Source organism: Gambusia affinis, linkage group LG23, assembly GCF_019740435.1.
Source record: "Gambusia affinis linkage group LG23, SWU_Gaff_1.0, whole genome shotgun sequence".
In the NCBI taxonomy this organism is placed as follows: Eukaryota; Metazoa; Chordata; class Actinopteri; order Cyprinodontiformes; family Poeciliidae; genus Gambusia; species Gambusia affinis.
Window position 1 is genome coordinate 1078078 of NC_057890.1, and position 19764 is coordinate 1097841.

At 38.5% G+C, this 19764-nt stretch overlaps 1 protein-coding gene across 1 annotated transcript in view; it reads right to left on the reverse strand.

Moving 5' to 3' along the window:
* Nucleotides 1-604: 604 nt before the first annotated feature.
* Nucleotides 605-19764, reverse strand: part of mpped1 (metallophosphoesterase domain containing 1) — a 61240-nt gene continuing 42080 nt past the window's right edge. The window contains exons 6-8 of the mRNA XM_044107597.1: nt 11840-11955; nt 7188-7301; nt 605-3904 (exon numbers count right to left, since the gene is read on the reverse strand). Of these exons, the coding sequence (XP_043963532.1) occupies nt 3786-3904; nt 7188-7301; nt 11840-11955 (349 nt within the window). The 3' untranslated portion in view covers nt 605-3785. The remainder of the gene's footprint in view (nt 3905-7187; nt 7302-11839; nt 11956-19764) is intronic.

Here is a 19764-nt window from a genome sequence, read left to right on the forward strand (position 1 = left end):
TTTTAAGAGTTTGTCTTGTCATTTAGGATAAATGAATGGGAGCAGAATAGCCTGGTCTTCCAAAGAAAATGATGCTGCAGGATCTACACTAGTACTCAGAGGAGAGAAACATGCAGAGAGCCGAAAGTCATTATCTGTGGAACTTAATAGAAGGACTGGCAGACAGAATTTTGAAAGAGATGATCAGAAGTGAGAGAAAGATGACTGAGTTGTAGTTGGAGAGGCAGAGTGAGAAAGAAGAATGGAACAAGAAGCTGATGTTGGAGCATATGAGAGCTAGTGATACTACTGGCAAAGGAAAACACCGTCTGTGAATAATTCACTTGCTCTCCCTCAGGATTACCAATGTAATTATTTGAACAAGGATTGTCATTAGAATGTCCAAAGGTGTGGAGGACTTATGGAACAAATGTGAGCCAAACAAAGAGAAGGTTTAGCTACTGGAAATTAACTTCCTGCTCTAACCTCTACAACTGATAATAGACACAAATATCTCTGACTGAAAAAAGGGAAAAACTTGGTGAAAACATACCTCACAACCTTTCAATTTATTTTTCTGCAAATCTGTTTAAAAAAAAAAAGGGTCGGGAGACGAGATCCGCTGATCACAGATAAGGTTTTTATTTGATTGTTGAATAGTGTCTCAGAACCTACAGAATTTCATCTGTTGTTTTAAAAAACGCAAGGTAACTCACATTACAGATGTGTCCAGATGCTGATGGATCCGAATTTATCCAAGCACACAAAATGTTCCAATAACAATGGAAAAAATATATAACAGCAAATCAAAACTTCTTGTCATCTTTAAAATTCTATACATTCATTCATTAAAAATGGGCATACGTATCCAGTAATATTGAAATATAAAAGGTCTATGAAGTAAAACTGTCACAGGACAAAAATGACTCCCTTTTAAATCACACCACTGCTGCAGTACCTCAGTCTGCCTGTGGAGGCTCTTCTTTACTTCCCTAGGGAAAAAAAATCCCTTTTTTATTTTTAAAGAAAAAAACATTGACACAAAGATTGTCTGAAGAGCAGAAGTACTTTTTCTCCTGAATGGAAAATGTCTGAAGAAACCAATAACCAGTCTGTGTCTTTGTGGATAGATCAGGAAGCACATTAATACAGCTACTGAAGCAGAACAGATTTAGGAGGAGACAGACGGTAAATATGCACACAAACCTGCAGGTGGACCAGACAAACAGCCTTGCATAAAAACATCATTCCATGTCTTGGTTTTCCTTACATTCACATAAACAGTTTCCAAATACAAACCAAGAAAACTTTCATTAAGACATTTTTCTTAAACTGATTATTAAAGTAATTTGGACATTTCAGTTGTCACTATGTTTAATACACTGCTAACCAAGACCTTTTAATATTCTGATGATTGGAACATTTAGGGAGCTGTTGATGCATGATACGGTTTTTTTGTTTCTCAGCAATTCAGCTAACTGAAATATACATGCACCTCAACATGGTAACAGTTCTGTTTAACACTGAGTTATGTATTGAATGTATTGTAAGCAGTCTGGGCCAGAGGACAGAGGTCAGCATGAGTGCCCTAGTTTCACAATCTTGAATGATTTTTCTTAAAATTGTCTTGGCTTTGGTCATGAGCACCAAAAGTTTCCGGTGGCAGCAACTTCATTGGTTGCTTGTCAAGTATGAACCATAGAGACCTGAAGTGATGTTCCTATTCCAGGTCTGTAGAAACCAGACAGAACTAAACAAGGTGAGGCTGCATGGAGGTTCTATGCTCCTCAGCTCTGGAACATACTCAATGACAACTTATGGTGTGTGGAAACTGTTGGTTCCTTTAAATCAAGACTGATAACACTATGATTTAAAGCAACTTTTCAAAATGTCAGACTAATGAACTGTTTGAAATATTTAGTTTCTTTAGGCCTTAAATATCTATATTTTAATATCTTTAATCCATTGCTTTTATGATTTATTTGTTTTTGGTCTTTACTTCGATGTTCTAAACAAGATCTGAGATTTTCTTGTGTATGAATGTTGTTCTATAAATAAGCCACCATTGTGAAATGAGATACCACAAAGACTTTGTGCATTTCTATTTTTACGTCTGATATGAGATGATCCTATAGAATTTAGAAATAAACTGTAAATGCAAGTTTCCATAGGTTTTACCTGTGGCAGACAGTGAATTGGATCTTAGACATCTGATTTCTGAAGTTCTAATTCTGATTTAAAGGGCCCTTAAATTTGAAAGCACAATGACACTTTGTCAAAGCACAGTACAGTAAAGCAGTTAAATGCTGTTGGTATACACTCATTATTCATAACTTCAAAAAAAATCCTTAAGACATCATAGTGCAATAGACTTAGACTTAAGAAGAAGCAGGAGAGGACGAAGAGGAATAAACTGAGGAATATTCACACGCATCGTTGGAGTGCAGACAGATTTGTAGTGACCTGGTCTTGGTATGCTCAGCATATTTAGATGACCAAATCTACAAGATAGAACCTTGAAAAAATCCAAACGATTTTACAAATTTTTATCTACTTTTGTTTTTAAATATAAAAGACATTAAAGAGTTCATCAATACATACAGCTAAACAAAAAGAATAAATACCACACCAAGCATTTACATTACTAAGAAAGACCAAATGAAATGTAACAACCACAATTATTAACTTTTTTTTCGATGAAAAAGCATAGCATAGCAACAGCATTTAAGAGCTTCAAGCTCTTCTTTATTCTGAGGGAGGAACTTTACAAATATCAGTTACAGCTCTCCTGTCCTGACTGAAAGAACCAGGTTGTCCAGTCCTCTTACAAACACAGTAACTGAGGAGTCTGAAACACTAGCTGCTGCTCCCAGTGTTCCAGTGTTGCTTGTCTTGAATGGATAGCAGTGTTAGCATGTAGCACCTTCAGGTTTAATGGTGGTCCCTTTCAGCTCTCAGACAGCACCAGCTACATTCTGAGCTATTCACAGCGGGAGGGGTGGGGAGGATGGAGGAGCAGTGATACAGAGGGAGGGGGGGGGGGGGCATACACCCTGTTTCTGCCTTTCAGCTGGTTAAGAGAATCACCTGAGGCTGCGATGAGCCCCAGAGAGTAGTGTTGACACATCTGACACCCCAACATACTGTCAGCCTGTGGCAGAGACCTCTCGCTGCCCTTGTACACTTCCTTTGATGTCTTGCATGTGCAAACATGCCAATGGGAAAAAAGAAAAAACACAGAAAACACATTCCAGCATGCTTTGGCCCTAAGGAGACGAGAGGAAGTGGAGGCATAAAAGGGGAGATGGGACGGTCTGTGTGTGTGCAGGGGACTGGGAAAGACATGGGAAATTAAAGTTGAAAAGTAGGAAGAGTGGTGTGAAATCCTCTTGGCAAACGTTCCGTTGCTGCTCAGCCAAGGCTCTGGTGTACACGAGGAGTTGGACTGTTTCACTGTTAATTTTAATGAACTGACAATGAAGTCTCTTTTGTCTCTGACGGTAGCATTAGATTGTCAGTGCAGCAAGGACAAAGAAATGTTACAAATTCTCTGCATATTAATGTTTCTCTCCATGAGTCCATGCATCTGCTTTTCAAGCCCCGTGTTGACATGAAGAAGTAGTTATGGCACATGGAATAATGATGAAAGCCTGAGGAAGCATCAGTCTGCCACTATGGCACTCTGTGAAACGCACACCAGGATTATATTTACACACTGCCATCTGTCCAGCCCTTCACATTCAACTTCCTCTTTAGGCTCCTTTCTCCTGGCGGACGGCTGGGGTCTGGACTCCAGCAGTCTGCAGTCATGTGGTCCTGGGGTTGGGAAGGTCAAAGACGATAGGTGGGTTCATGGGCAGGAAGTTCACTGTGCAAGCTGAGGCGTTGATGAACGTTGTGGTGCCGTCTGTCATCATACCATAACCTGTACAATAAGGAAAAAAAAAAACTTAAAAGAACTTTTATCAGCTTTTATGACTCTTAAATGAAGTGGATGAAAATAAAACATATTCATACATTCATTCCACACAGGCTATGTATATCTCATTGTTGGTTCTGGTGTTTCTCATGTTCCTCTGGAGAACATTCTGTTGAGTCGTTATGGAGTTCAGGTGCACTGTAAAACCTGATAAGTTAGTTTAACTCAATTTGAGGAAACTGTCTAAGAAGTGTAAGATTATTAACCTAAACCATTCAGTTCAGAAAAATATTCAATTTAAGTACATTTAACTCAAATATTTTCTGTCAGGCTAACATGGATTAAAAAAAGTTTCACTCAGTAAACTGAACTAGTAAGTATCCTATGTTTCTTAGAACTTACTTAAAATGTGTTGATTGTTGTCATCTATTTTGAGCCAGACTAAATTAGATGGTAAAATCTATTTAAAAAAGATCCAATTCTAGTTGCCACAACTTTTAGCTCCTCAATTCATTTTAGGGCAAACACAGCTTTAAACCATTTAAGTTACCTTAACACAATACATGTTATGTTAAACAGCTCTGGAAAAAATTAAGAGATCACTTAAAATTATTAGTTTCCCTGATTTTACTTTTCATAGGTATATGTCTGAATAAAATGAACATTGTTTGTTCATGAACTACTGACAAGTCTTTGAAATTCCAAGCAAAAATTTTGTATTTATTAGCAGAAAATGAGAAATGGTCAGAACAACAAAAAAGATGCAGTGCAATTTTTTTGCAAATAATGCAAAAAAAAAAAAATAAAAAAAAAAGTTTATATTAATTTAGAAACAATAACACTGTTATAAGGAATAATACTGTTATAAGGAATAATGTTTTAACTCAGGAAGAGTTCAGAGATCAATATCTGGTGAAATAACATAGACGTTTTCAGTGCAGAGGTCTAAATGCTGTCTTTTGGATGTGCTCCCCAGAAGCTTCATTATGTAACTTTTATTTAAAAAAATATATATATATATGTTTTTTACATATCTGTTAAAATTATCATTATGTCATGACAACCTAAGACAATCTGTGAACAAAATTGAGCTCCTCTGCCTTCTCCCAGTACTAACTGCAGAAACACACCACTTGGTTATAAACAACCAGAGCCGAGAAGAGGGTCTCATTGCACCGTCAATCAGACTTGTGTACACACTGCTCACAAACTCCCCATTGCTCTCTGCTACCACAACATCTGCAATCTGCTAGGTTTCTTTAAACATAAACTTTTTAAGCTACTGATAACTAGGATCAATTAGAATGTATAAGTCAGCTGAAATTATTGATTGTTTTTGTAATGTGCCTAGAGATAACATTTATTGTGAATTGGTGTTCTAAATAAACTGAATTGAAAACTGAAACAAATCTTAAGAATTTGCTTTAAAACAAACATTTAAAATCCCCAAACTGTGTTCAATAATGTCAATTATTACAAGGAAAACTTTTTACTGGGAAAACTCTAATATCTAAATCATACGCTGCAAGACAAATGTAGATTTAGTCTTGAGTACAGTGAGGCCAGACACTGTTCTTTCGTAAATATTCACAAACGTAAACTATGGTTGATGAAATGGTTTGTTTGATGAGCCATGAAGGAGAGGCAGAATTCTACATGCAGTTGTTAATGGCACAAATGAAAGATAAGGAGCAGCATGAGTTCCTAGGAATGGAAGTAACAGTGTACTAAGTGTGTGAGTGTGAGATTTAAGACAGTAATGTAAAAAAAAAACAAAAAAAAAACCCGGGCTCCAAAAACCCTTTGGAGCAACATGTCTTCAAGTAACAGATACAACGGAGGTTAGCTGTCATCTTTTAAATGACCTCACTGTGAGAGTGTTTTCTTTGACTGCAGGATTGTGGAAGTGATGTCTGCAACTCTATTTAGGCCCTTTAATATTTGAAATGCAACAACTCAAAAATGCACTTCTTTATAAATTTCTCCTGGAGCCCTCTCAATAATGAAGAAAGCGGCACTAAACTCAACTCTTTCAAAATAATCTGATCTACTTTCTAATCTGGTTGTCTCTGATCAGGGACTGCTGCTCCAGGGTCCCACACTGACCTGGTAACCCCGAAAAAAGTAATCCTCAGCACAGGGAGCTGCCTCGCTGCCCCTGCTGGCCTGGATGAATTGCAGATGAGTATGTAACAGCTAACCAGCAGTAACAGTGAGACCGCTATGCTTTTATGTAACCAGATATAATTAAATATAATAATGTAGTCCACGTCAGATCTGAGATGAACATGTACTGCTAATACAGCAAGCTTGCAGAAGTAGTATGTACAACAATGAGAAGGCCAAGCAGAAGCCAAGAGCAGTGGCACACTGTACAGGTTAGTGTTGGTCAGGGGTGAGCTGGCAAACCCCTTGCCTGGGCCAACCAATCGTAATTTAACTAAAAAAGTATATTATAAATCACTTGTGTTGATTGGTTGATTTTCTTTATGGACATCTGGCTAACACAATGAAATTTTTCAGCCCTCATCAGGACACCCTCCTCCTGTCCTTTGACCAAAGTTCCATGTTGACGATTGATTGTACAGATTTTGTCGTTTGGGTTAACTGGATCTGGAGAGAAGTGTGTGGCAATGGACAAACTGCCACAAGCCGTAAAGCTAAAAACTAACGCAGCAAAATAGCCAAAATAATCAATGTGTTTAATTATGACAACTTTGAGGGCGTGGCAAGTTCACAGCCAGAGAAAGAGGCAGAATTAGGGGGATTCATTAGAGGAGTCCCCCTCTACCTAACCCAGCGTCAGATTGAGGAAGAGGTCAGGACATTTCGACTATCAGTCGAAATGTTCATAGTCAAGGGTGTGAGAAGAGCAAGTGAGAGTGGGATAATATGATAATAATAATTAGAAAATTAAAACAGATATGGCGAAAAACTAAGAAAAAAAGAATGTTTCAACAGATTTAAATTTTAAAAACAGTAAGAAAGTATTTGAGAGGCATATTCACTAAATAGCCTTGGTTTCAAACAATGCTATAGGTATACCTGATTTAATTTTAGCTTGCTCATAAAGTTACAGCTTACAGGTGTTATAGCTTACAGTTAGCATCATGAAGGTGAAATATTGCTTTACTGAATATTTCACCAGGCCTCAAATAACAGTTGAGGCCTGTTATCACCCCACAATGCCAAGATGGAAACACATCAGCAACGACCTTTTGAACGCAACAGCTTGAAAACATGACAAACACAACCTCCTAGAGGAGGTATAAAAAGCAGAGGCATTTACCTTCATGGATGTGTCCAAACACATGAAATTTGGGCTGGACTCTCCTCTGAACTGTGTTGAGCAGTTCCATGCATCCAACACGCTGCATCTTTTTAGGAACCCAGTCCAGGAAACCTGGAGAAATCAGACGTGTGAAGTAGCAGAATCACCAGGCTGCAGTATGATGTTTCATCAACTGATTTATAGAATGTTTAGGTTACATTAGAAACTATACAAAACAAACAAGCAAAAAAATTATAGATATGCTAAAGTGATAGCTGAATCCTCTTGTTCATTAAATGTACAAAAAGATCAAAATCTTAGATAAGATCATTGTTTTTTGGATCAAGTAGGAGAAGTTTTATGCCATCTCTTTAAAATGTGCAACGCGAAAAGAAATGCTACCTATGAAATTACATATGTCATAACTAGCAAGAGGAAATTTACACCGGGTCTTTGCAGGACAAATTCTTCGAGGATGTCAAAATCAAAGTGGGGTCTTCACCCCACAACGGTGAAATTTGAGTGAAGTTTTGAACATGACTGAAACTTCTGTTGGATCATTGAACTGTGTCTGTTTGGGGGGAACAGTGTGACATAAAGACCTGGGCCTTCAGCGCTGCTAGGCTGTTAAGAATTTGGCCACACAGGCATTATGCTCAGGATTCAAACTCATCACAACCTGGCAGCAGCTCAGGCTGGATGTTGGAGTGTTATGGTTGGTATGCCTACTATACTCATATCACACTGCTATGTGATATGAGTATAGTAGGCGACCAATTAATACTGCCTAGTATATATAGGTTTGCAGCACATATTCACTCCACACTGAGACGGGGCTTGGCTGTGCTGGTTGTTGGGAGACTGACTTTTATAGATCTCAGGAAGTTATGAAACAGAGAAAGCTTAAAAATGGTTTTATTAGACGCAAAAAATTGTACAATGTTGTGGTTTAAATGTTGTGGAGGTTGATTATTCAAAAGAGAGTCGTATAATACATTTTTATCAACAAGACATAAGCGAAAAGAGAATAGAGGAAACAGTACAGTATTTTAAATGGATGCACAAAAGCATTTGTAACTTGCTCACAGAAATGAGAAACTACTTTTTAAAGACTGAACAAGAAGTTTTGAGAATTTGAATTCTGTGCTGAGAAATGCATTAAAGTAACTGAGAAAAACTAATATTTTTTTTTAAACCAAGGTTTTATCTGAAATCCAGAAGAATTACTCTGTTGCTAAAAAGTGCTGTTTGATTTTTTCTTCTTTAAAACCTCTATTAGTCTTTTTATCTATTTTCTTTTCTTGTTTGCTGCTTTTCTCTGGTCTTTTGTTTCCACTTTATTATTGTTGTCTGGAAAGAGTGACAGGAGGCGAAAAATGGAGTCTCATACTCCTCGCTCATTTTATTCCTCTGACTAGATGCTTTTATTGACTCAGCGTCAGCAGCGTGCCTCCTCACTGCGCAGCCATTAAATCCTACACACTCCATGCTTCATTCTTGTCACACGTACTGTGAAGTTTGCGCCTGTGTGTGGCTTTGATTGATCTTTATTTTATATGGCTGCTTTCAGACAGCCTGTTTTTTTTACCCTTTGTGCTGTTCTGAGCAGTTTACCATCCCACAAACAGTTCAGAATGAAAAGCTTTGTTTGGAAAAGTGATGTATCGCCATTAGAGGGGAGGTGAAATTTATAACCTTCACTCAGGCATGTAAGCGGTGAAAACACAGGAAATCAACCCAAAGCCATCAAACATTCAATTAAGGGAATTTCTGAAACAATCTGAACAGAACCATTATTGCAGTAAGGTAAGACGAGAATGTCACTTTCAGTTACTGATGAACATCTACTGGATCTGCAGATCAATGCAAACTCATTCAGACCCATTTCATTGTTTCATATGTTGCCACATTGAAAGAAACATTGTAGAATTACATTTTTGTATAAGACGAATTACAAAAATAATACAATTATAGTGTGTTATGCTTATGTGTATTTAAACCCCTCTACTGTAACACCCCTAAATGTTATATAAATATAACTGCAGCTGTTGTGCTTGTAGCCTCAGAGGTTTGTGGGAGATCAATAAAAACAAGAAGACCAAGGAAGCAGAAAAGGAAGGAGAACATTGTGGAGATCAGGGTTGGCCTGAATCCATTGTTAGGTAAAAGTTTGTCATATAAGTCTACGTGCACATTGGTTGGACAAGTTGTCATATAGTTCAAGCATACTTCTATTCCTTTCCATTAGACTTTTTTCTCTCAATCTGTCCTGATTTGGTAAGTTGCTCCCAGGTGAATCCTGACTTTCTCTAATGTCGACAAATATGGGAAGCATCAACGATCAACCCATTTCTGCATGGCTCAGAGGTACATCCAAATATGAAGTTACATTTGTGACAAAGGAAGGACAAGAACTTGGATGGGATCAACAGCCAGAGAGAAGACGAGGAGGAGTGAGGTCGTGGTGGAGGGTGAGGAGGCAGAAGAGGCCGAGGACATGATGTCAGGGTCCAACATCACGGTACTGATGCAATTCCTCTCACTGTACCCTTCATTCCTTAAGCCCATGAAGAATTTTTCATATCGCAGAGATGGACAGTATATGATCACCAGCCACAGACACGTATTACCCTTCTGGGTGCCATGGATGCAGCATTAACGCAAATGTACACTGTCATTTTCTAATTAGAATTGTGAACACAACTTTTTATTAGTCTGTCACATACAATCAAATTCAATACTTTAATGTCTGTGGACAAATTGAAGAGGTGTGAAATTCTTTTCAAGTTCTGTGTAGCTCCATCCATGGTTTGTTTCTGAGACACAGTCTAAGCTATCCCAGCAAACACCTGATGATGTTTCATGACTGACATGACCCAGATTAGTTAAAGATAGACATTCTTGAGCTTGTTGCTATGGAATCTATAAGGTGTTTAATCATTTTAACCACAGACATAAGGCAATATCATCTTCTCCGTGTGTTTGATAAAAATTTACATTTTTGGGGGCTGTGTCATTTAGTAATCTGTCACCAGAATTTGCAGAAAAGAAATAGTATTTTATTGGTTCTGAACTCATATAGTTTTAGACCTGCTTTCTTCAGTGAAAATTCACTTACACAGACAGACAATCTGAATCTGAAAGTAACAAAAAATTCCATAAAATGTCAAAAAGTGTAATCACTTTTCCTCTTAGTGTAAATGTTTTCAGACTGCTGTTATAAAGAGATTTCACAAGCTTCATAAAAACATTCCAAAATGTGTTTAATTGCAAATGAATGTTTAAATTAAAAAAATGGTCTAAATTGACATAAAATATAAATTCAAGTATCTGTTTACCTTTGAAACATTCTAAATCAGTACTTCCTCAGAGCCACCCACCTGTTCCTATTCCAGCTGCTTTCCCAGCATGGGGAAACCAGTAAAACCATTCTGCAGCCCCACAGGAGCACAGCTTTCAACATTTTACTATGTTGTTAAATAGCTTGAGTTCAATAAATGAATCAATCTGATTTCTCAACCCATTAAGCCAAAATATATATGGAGGAAAACATTTTAATCAACATAGAATATTGGTGTTCTTGCAGTGGAAGTGAAGTGAGAATATCTGAGGGCTCGGGGCGTTGCACTCTAATGTGCCTCTTGCTTAAAGCAGCTGCTGTTTGGGCAGGGAGTGCTCCTCTGTTTGTCTCACTCTCACTCCATCTCTTTGTGATGTTGGCTTCTTTCTCACAGCCAAACAAAGGGGCCATATCTTTGTCTTTGCCCTCAGATAAACTGTTTTCTCACCTCCTAAAATATATAAACCTCTGCTGCTCTGCCAATGTCTTGCTTACTCTGCTTTGTTCTTTATCAATTCTTTCATACATTTTATTTTTTATTTTTTACTAAGAGACAAAAACATTTGAAAAGTTTATGTCATCAACATCTGTCCATTTCTCCCCTTCCTCTCATGTCTATCACTTAGCTTTTGCATCTGAGTGAAAATGTGTCATGCACAAGTAGCCTGCTGGAGCTGCTCCATATGTTGGTGGCTTGTGAGCAGATAGTCGGAGACAGTTGGCTAAGCTGAGTGAAAAATAAATCGTAGTGTTCAAAGCCGAGATGCAGACATAGAAATCAATCATAAACAGTTGTTGGAGCAGCACAGCTGCAGCAGGAGATGAGGTGTAAAAGTGTACGTGCACTAGTTTGTGTGTGAGCACCATGTCAGTCAGCCTGCGATCCAGCATCTGTTTGTTAAGCATTTTGTTCTGTGATGGGAATGTGTGATAAAGTGGTTAGCAGCTGAAAGGTGAGCACTGAGGTTCCCAATATGCTTGTAAATAAGGCTACTCCAGAAGTCCAGAGCAAGCTGAACCCAAACTTTTATTTGCTAACTGAGAAGTGACTCATCCCACCTTTGCCTGAGAAAACGCATCCCAAATAGAATTTCTATGCAGCCAGAATGAAAAGTAATGAAAATATCATCTGGACATAGAACTGTGAAATATGGGATTCTTCACAGTGTAAGTAAAAAATTAAGAAATTACATTGAACCCCCAGTATTCAGGGGGATTAGAGGTTAAGGTTAGAGCTGTGTTGTGAATTGAGCTCAGGTTGAGAGTGGGTGCGTGTGTATGTGTGTGTCCCTTGAGGGAGGAGGGGGTCACACTGTAATGCATATCTCACCCAGTGGGGGGCAATGCGTGACCAGGATGTCTGTGTTGTCTGGAATTTGGTTCCATTTGTCGAGAAGAGCCTGACCCCGCGGCAAGTTGAAGCCCCAGCCATAGTACCATGGTTGCCTGCACACACACACACAGAGTGAGTGGAAATATTTCAGTTTCATATAGAGACTGTACAAACAGGTCTCAGTCAAAAGCTGCTGGATGTTGACATTTATATTTATGACCCATAATATCATCATTAAAACATGTATTGATGGTTCAGAGCAAACACAAAAACATCACAAATCCAAAACTAAACACAGCATTATCAACACACACTTATTATTTGACTACAACACATGAAATATCTCCAACTATCATACATCCATCTGAAGCACAAACACAATATGAAAATCAGGATCTGAGCAGAATTTATTGTACAGTTTTGAGACCTTAAACTGAAATACAATAAAGAGAAAAGCACTCAGAAAAAACAGCTCACATGAAAGAGGTGCATTAGAGAAATGGGAGACAGCTGCTGTAAAGCAGCAGGCCTATGTGAGTCTGTCTGTGAGCTGAACTCCCCTCCGTCACTTAGTGATTTTATGATTTCATCAAGGCTGACTGGTAACACTGACCAGCATCTTAGAGGACAGTTCTAACATGAGAGATCTGTCCTCTCAGTGTCCAGGCATGTGGTCTGACCTTGACTTTAAAAACATGCATGTGGCCATATGAAGAGCACGTTTTAGAACATTAAGTAGTTTGCAGCCATGTGGTAAAAAGATAAATGAAACATTTTTTTTGATCCTGAACAGTGATGGAATGGACCATGACAGGAAGAAGAGGAGAGAAAAAGGGATAAGTGAGGAAAGAACAGAGGAGGAAGAAATCCTTGATGGCTCAGCGTGCCGTTCCTTTACTGCAGGAGCTCACGCCTCGGCCGTGAGTGACGGAGAAGAAATTAACATGTCACTTACAATCTGTACTCCGATCCATCTTCAGCCACAACACACAGCGCACGTGTGTGTACAACGGCAGGCGACAGCGTCTGTCACTGCCGGCATTCAACCGGCTTTTAATAAATTGCTGAGCTCAGTCACTTGAAACGCCAACTTTATCGCCAGAGCTGCTGCAGCGGCATCTGTGTCTAATGGAACATCAGATGAGGATTTTTTAGAATAATATCCGGTGTGTGTGTGTGCGTGTGTGTGTCTGTGTGTATGTGTGTGTGGGGAGGGGTATGTGTATGGCTACATGGGGACTTCAAGAAACTTAGGGAAGAAAGCAAGTCGAGCCGGTAAAATAATATTTCTCTCCATTTAGAGCAGTGGTGGATGGTAATGTGGTAATGTGGAGGTCACAGGTGCAGAGGACTGGTCATATCCAGGCAAAGGACCATGATGGTTCTGCTGCAGCTCTTAATTACATTTTTATCTCTTTGTAAGGATCCAGGAATAAAGAGTTCTGTCAAATGATCTGAAGCAGCCCAAGAACACACTTTCAATAATTTACACAGCGAATATTAAAACATTTAGACTGGGCTCAGCATATTAATAGGCTACAGAAATGCAATATGTATGTCCATCTTAACATGGACATCTAAATTAAACTGGAATGAGCCCAGCAGTGTAACTGATGCTCCTTAGTTCCAGAGCAAAGGAAGCAATGAAGTGACAGCAGAAGAAGAAAAAGGCATGAGTTACATAAAGTAATTCATCTGAACAAGTAATGAATGAACCGTGATAAAATGCTTCCCCCATGGACAGACTTGGAAATGTGAGAAGACAGATGAGTGTTGGCTGCAGGACAGGGTTAGCAAATGTACATACAGCCAAAAAAAGGTTTGAATGCCACTTCCAACCTTTTTTATTTAGAATAAAATAATAATCCTCTTCCCCATAAAATTTTAAAAGTTTTATTTGATTAACAGAACTAAAACAAAATATATTTACAAAAATTATTTACACCACAATGAGCAAAATGGACTCAATAACTTCAAAAAAAGCAAACCTTGTTTGGAGCAGCTGAATCTGAGATAACTTAATGACAAGATCGAGAAACATCTGCTGCTGCTTGTTAGTACTTAAAAACAATTCCAAATAATAATTTATTTTTTTTTCCACAGAGATTTTTCACAGGTGTTTTTTTACCATTTTGAGAAAAGCACATCACAGCAAGATCATACTGTGGTCAAATTGTTTAATTCCCAAATTAACTCCAAAAAAAGAAAAACAAATCAGAGTTCCATCTCAGTTAGCATGTTTAATTAGAAATAGAGTGAACAAGTGTGGCATGTTTGGAACTGTTGGAGGGTTGGATCTGAAGTCTCTGAAAAGAACAACTTACTTGACTTGTATCTCAACACACCACGTGACAAATGGGACTGTAGTGTTTTCCTGTAAGTCGTCTGCAGAAATAAACACACTTTACACTCATGGTTTATTAAACCCATTCCCCGTTCACCTTCATATGCCAGACATTCCTATAACTTTAATTGGCTACATGCATGTAGAGCAAAAATCAGCATCAGAGCTGATAAGCCAGAGCTGTGTGTGTAATAGTAGATGGGACTAGTTGTCCCACCATCCTGCTCTGTTTTGTATCAAGTGATAGAAGACATATGATCCATACATTGGGATAGAAGATTCCATCACAATCTTACCATAATTGGGATGGAAGAGTGTATCGATGGAGGTAAATAATTGATAACAGGTGTTCAACGAAGAAAGGCTAGTGGCCATTTTGGCTCAGTGGTTTTTCTCCTTCATGATGATGTTCTATAAGGAAATTCAAGTATTTCTGGCCTCCTGTGGGACGGAGATATCTAAGGAATAGAACACTGACAGTTTTGGCAGCCATTTTGTCAGCTAATAATAAAACTATGTAGTTTAAGCTTAAATATCTGCATCATACTTCAGTTTTGCATAGTCAAGCATGATGTGATTCTCCTGTGAACATCAGAAGAGTTTGGGGGGTTTTTTTACATTAGAATGGTTGATTAATATTTGCCATAGTGTTCATGAAATGTAGTTCCCACAAAGTGTAGGCGTATGCGCCTAGATTATCTTTGACAGGAAATCAGCCGTACTTCCATGTTTGATGTGAAAAGCAGAAAATAACTGAATGTAATTCATGGATAATAACCGTGCTCAAGCATTATGATGTTTTTATCAGGTAAGGGATTACACTGGTGCAAGAATGTGTGTTAACTCAGAGGGGGAGAAGTGTGGAGCAAACTAAGGATTATGGTAATGTACCAAGCTGCTGTGGGCTTCACAAAAAGGAGAAAACAGATGTTTATGCTGGAGGACACAATCCCCAAGCATCTCCTTAGGCTGCCCGCTGGGACAGAGTCACAGCTCAAACCTTTGCTTTTACCTCACTTCTTCAAAAAAAGGGTTTGCCTTTCAAAACAACAAGACAAGAAGCCAAACATAACACTTTCTTTTTTAGCTCACGCTATTTAAACACAAACAGATGACAGCGGGGCTTTTGGCTTTCATATACGAACCTAACGGTGTGTGTGTGTCTCACTATCTCAGGTCCACTGATATCAATGCACTAAGTCCATGAATCATTGAATACCTCTGCTGAGGGCTGCAAGGCCGTCATCTCCTCATCTTCATTCGCTCATGCTTTTATGCCTGTGACGTATTACCCCAGCTCTCACTCCCTCCTCATTTACCCCCCTGACACACCTCCTTAGAAAGGAAACAACCTGCTAGCATGGCCGTAGCCAATGGAGGGCCACGCTTTTAAAGCATAGCAGTCCAGATGGGAAGAGAAAAGAGTTTCCAGGCTTAGGAGGGAGGCTGAGCTGCTGAGATTCTACTTTAGTTGTGCCTTTTCTAAGAAATGCATGCTGGGTATTTTTAAGATTTTATCTTTGCTGTAAATATGATCAACACCTTTCTAAATAAGCACACAGCATTTATCTATATTCATCATTATAGAGAAATCCTTGGTGTGCGATACCTGTTATAGATATTGATATTGATATTCAGTTCAGTATAGTTTGTTCTGTCAAACACATCAAAAAGCAATGACTCTGGGAATAATCAGGACATTTTTCACCATTAACTTAGATTATTTTATGAAAAGAAAGTAGCTGAAACTAAACTGAATTCAAATTTAACTCATTCAAGTTTCTTAATGCAGGAAAAACTTGGATTTTGCAGTCTGCAATATTTGAAAGTATGGACAAATCTAATCAGTCATAGAAAAATAAATAAAAGCACAATTCTGAGCATCTTTTTAAATCCTCAACTGTCTTCATGTAAAACTGTATTTATTAAATACTAAACTAGTTATGATTGACAAAAGTAACTGACATGAACCAGCTATCCTAAATTGATGCTCAATTTATTGAATTTATGTTGCTTTCTTATGTACTGAAACATACGGAAGAGGATAAGAGCCACCGGAAAAAAAAAAAAAAAAGAATTCTGAGATTAAAGTCAGAATTTTGAGATTAAAGTCAGAAAGTCAGAATTCTTTTTTTTTTTTTTCGGTGGCCCTAATCCTCTTCCGTAGAAACATGTTGTACCAATAAGCAGGCAATAAAATGTGGTGGTTGGAATAGATGGAAAAATTGACAAATTTAGTACAGCTGAAATGTAACACAGATCCATGTTAATCGTTCCATGTACTGACACACTGGAAACACTCAGCCATAATCACCTCTGCTAGATTTAATTAACTACTCACAGCTTAATGACCCCAATAGCCTGGAAGGGGTAGTAAAGGAGTAAAACAGTCTGCACATGAATACACCCACACCCCTCACACACACACACACACACACGATCAAGTCTGCTTTCCTCCATGGTTAGCATAGTGCACACACAGCAAGACGTACCTGCTCATACATTTGTCCCTGTAGTGTTTTCTGTGCAACTCCAGGTGCCAAACATCCCTGTCTTTATAACCGTGTAGATATGAGTCCTGCTCATTAGAATAACATCACAAGGGAAATGCTTGAAGTAACGTGAGGGCAGGAAAGCCTGGTGTTTTTCTGAGCGCCTCTGGTTGTGAACTGTCACAACAAGACAGTTGTCAACTGCTGGCTTCTTGAAAATGGCCTCCTCTCTGCTCCTTCCACAGATGAGTGAGAAAGTTCAGCTTTCTTTGAGACAATAGACAAGTTATTAAAATAAGAAAACATGAAACTTTGTTGTCTCTGCTATAAGACCATCTAACATGAACAAGCAGAAACAATATAATTCCAGGAATTAGTCTTAGCATCATGGGCCAGATATAAGGCCTTATGGTAAACGTCCTGAGAATATATGTAGCAGACAAACTGGCCACAGACCAATACTCACACTTTGGCTGCTGACAGTAAACCATACTAGCTACCAGCTAGCTGGAGTTTCTTTTAAAGGTCCAATATAAAATTCACCCTTAAACAAAAACAAATGTGAGGTTTGGTTTGATGCAGTAAGATTGTTTGTCCTAAAGCTCATCTCATACCTGCAATGCCAAAGGCTGACAGAAACCGCTTTCTGATATTCTTCGAGATTAAAGTTCAGAATAGCAGCGGTAATTGTCAGTCCCATCATGCATCAGATGGGACTGAGATTTCTTGATGCACTCACATATGTATAACACTTAGATCTTCTTTACAGAGTTAGGTTATAGTTAGAGCAATTGAGTTCTGTCTCTACGTGTGAAGTACCAGTAAGAATACTAACCAGTAATGCAATTTTAGGCCAGAAAAATGTTAGAGTAGCACAAACAATTCGCAAATATATATATAAACTAGTTAATTTTGGATTACAAGAATAAATATGCAAATTTAAATCCTTCAAGCAAATTTCTGTGCCTTTGTTTTATTTCCAAGCTTGAAACAAAATGTATAGCATTCAGTTTTTTGTCTTTTGTGGGCGTGTGTGCGTGTGCGTGGGCGTGCGTGCATATGTGACTTCTGTGTGAGACATCCCATCAGTGGAACTATTACCCACATCAATGTCAAAGTCTACATTTCGGTATGAACGACGGAGCAAACAGTTAGACCAGACTCCCTGTGGGCCAGCATCATGTGAAGTTAGACTGCGTGACATAAATCTGTCTTCTGTAGGATGACTAGCCTCACTTTTGGCTCCCTTGACAACAGATTTGACTGGTGAACAAAAGGGAAAAAGGAAAAAATGGAGAATGTGATTTTCAGAGAAGTAGGAAGGGAGAGCAACAAGGGACTCAACTATTCATGTGTCTCTAATCCAGCATCTCATTCCTCCCTCCCCGTGTCCGGTGGTATTCCAGTTTTCCCTGTCTCACTTCTTTGTCTGGCGGAGTTTAATCCCTTTTCTTTTCATTCTTCCCTGATTTGTTTCCTAGTCTTTGTCTGCCTCCCCCTACCGCTTCTTCTTATTCCCTACCCTAACACACCTTCCCTCCGTTGCTGACAGCCGACGCTCTCTTATTGAAAACAGGAAGCATTGGGGAGACTGGGACCTACCAGGTGTGTGTTTATTTGCAGATAGTATATGTGAGCCTTATGCTGTAATATTTTAGCATTTCAGCAAACAAACTGATTTTCCACTACTACAGTCTGGATTCATCCAGATGGATGGATAATTTCAGTGAAAGGAGGCTGGTGTGATGGATGTAAGGATTTTTGTAGGAGGCAGCTGGCAGTGGCAGCACTCACTGGAGGAATGGATGGGGGAAAAAACACTTCCTCTTTCCAGCAGAGGGAAGATTTGTTTCAGCAGAGGAGTTTCTGTATGCTTGCCTCTCCAGCTGGACAAACTTTTCCTGTCATTTCATCTTAATTTTTTTGATTGGAACTACCTCCAGATGGTTCAAGGAACACTCCGGTTTCTATTTTGTGTGTTACTGAAACCCAAGCAGTTAATTAGAATGATCCGTTAGAACACTCCTCTACTCACCTAGCCTGGAAATTTTGAGTGAGTCACTGGATTCTTCTGATTTATTTTAGTGAAATCTCTAGAGTGACTGTTTGCAAAGCAAAATACAGAATACATAAATCAAGTACTATAAAAATCACATGACCAGTCTGAGCAAGAGTCAGATGAAGATACTCTACTTCATCTGACTTTAAAAGATCATTAAAATCTTTTAAGATCTGCTCTCTAACCTTTTATGTAGCAGGATTGTGATAAAATTGTCAATCACAGTAAAAAAAATTGTGATATCATATTTTTGCTACGTTTCCCATCCCTTGCTCAGAAAAAGGCATTTTAGCCATTTTCACACTGACAGATGTCTAAGATTTGGTTTGCTTAAGTTGTTTAACTTACATTAACATTTAGTCCTGATTATTATGAACTATCCTTAGTGCTTAATCTTTCACATTTTTGACCCCAAAGCCAAACTAATTCTAATCATTCGGAGTTTTGAAATAAAATCATTTTAGACTTTTGCCACTTTTCTCTTTTTCTTCTTTAAATATCCACCAAGAACTGAAATTCATTATTCAATATTCACATTGGGCTATAATTGACACTATATTTTCACTGGCATTACAAGAATGATGAATACATATTCCATGGAGCCAAAACAGTGACAAGTGTGAAACTAAAGTAATGAGTCATAAATGGATTGACTAAGGTGGGGATGGTTCAACACTCCACTGTCATTCTAACAGAGAAGAGTGCTGTAGGCTGTTGTTTCGGTCACAGCTCTAATCCTGCTTGTTACCATAGGCAGCCACACTTTGTCTTCAAGCAGTGATCCTCCTTCCCTCCTCATCTCATTCCTCCCATCTGTCCATCTTCATTTTCTGCATTATAGTTTTGTTTATTAACCAATCTGATGTCTTACTTTTTCTCTCACTTTGTCCTCTCGCCTTTCTAGCATCCAAACCTTTTGTTCTTTTTGTGCTCTGTCTCAACCAGACGGGCTTATGGAACTCCAGAATATGTTTCCTTTTGATTCAGTAAGGAACTCTGTTCAAGGCCAGGGATTAACGTAAAATTT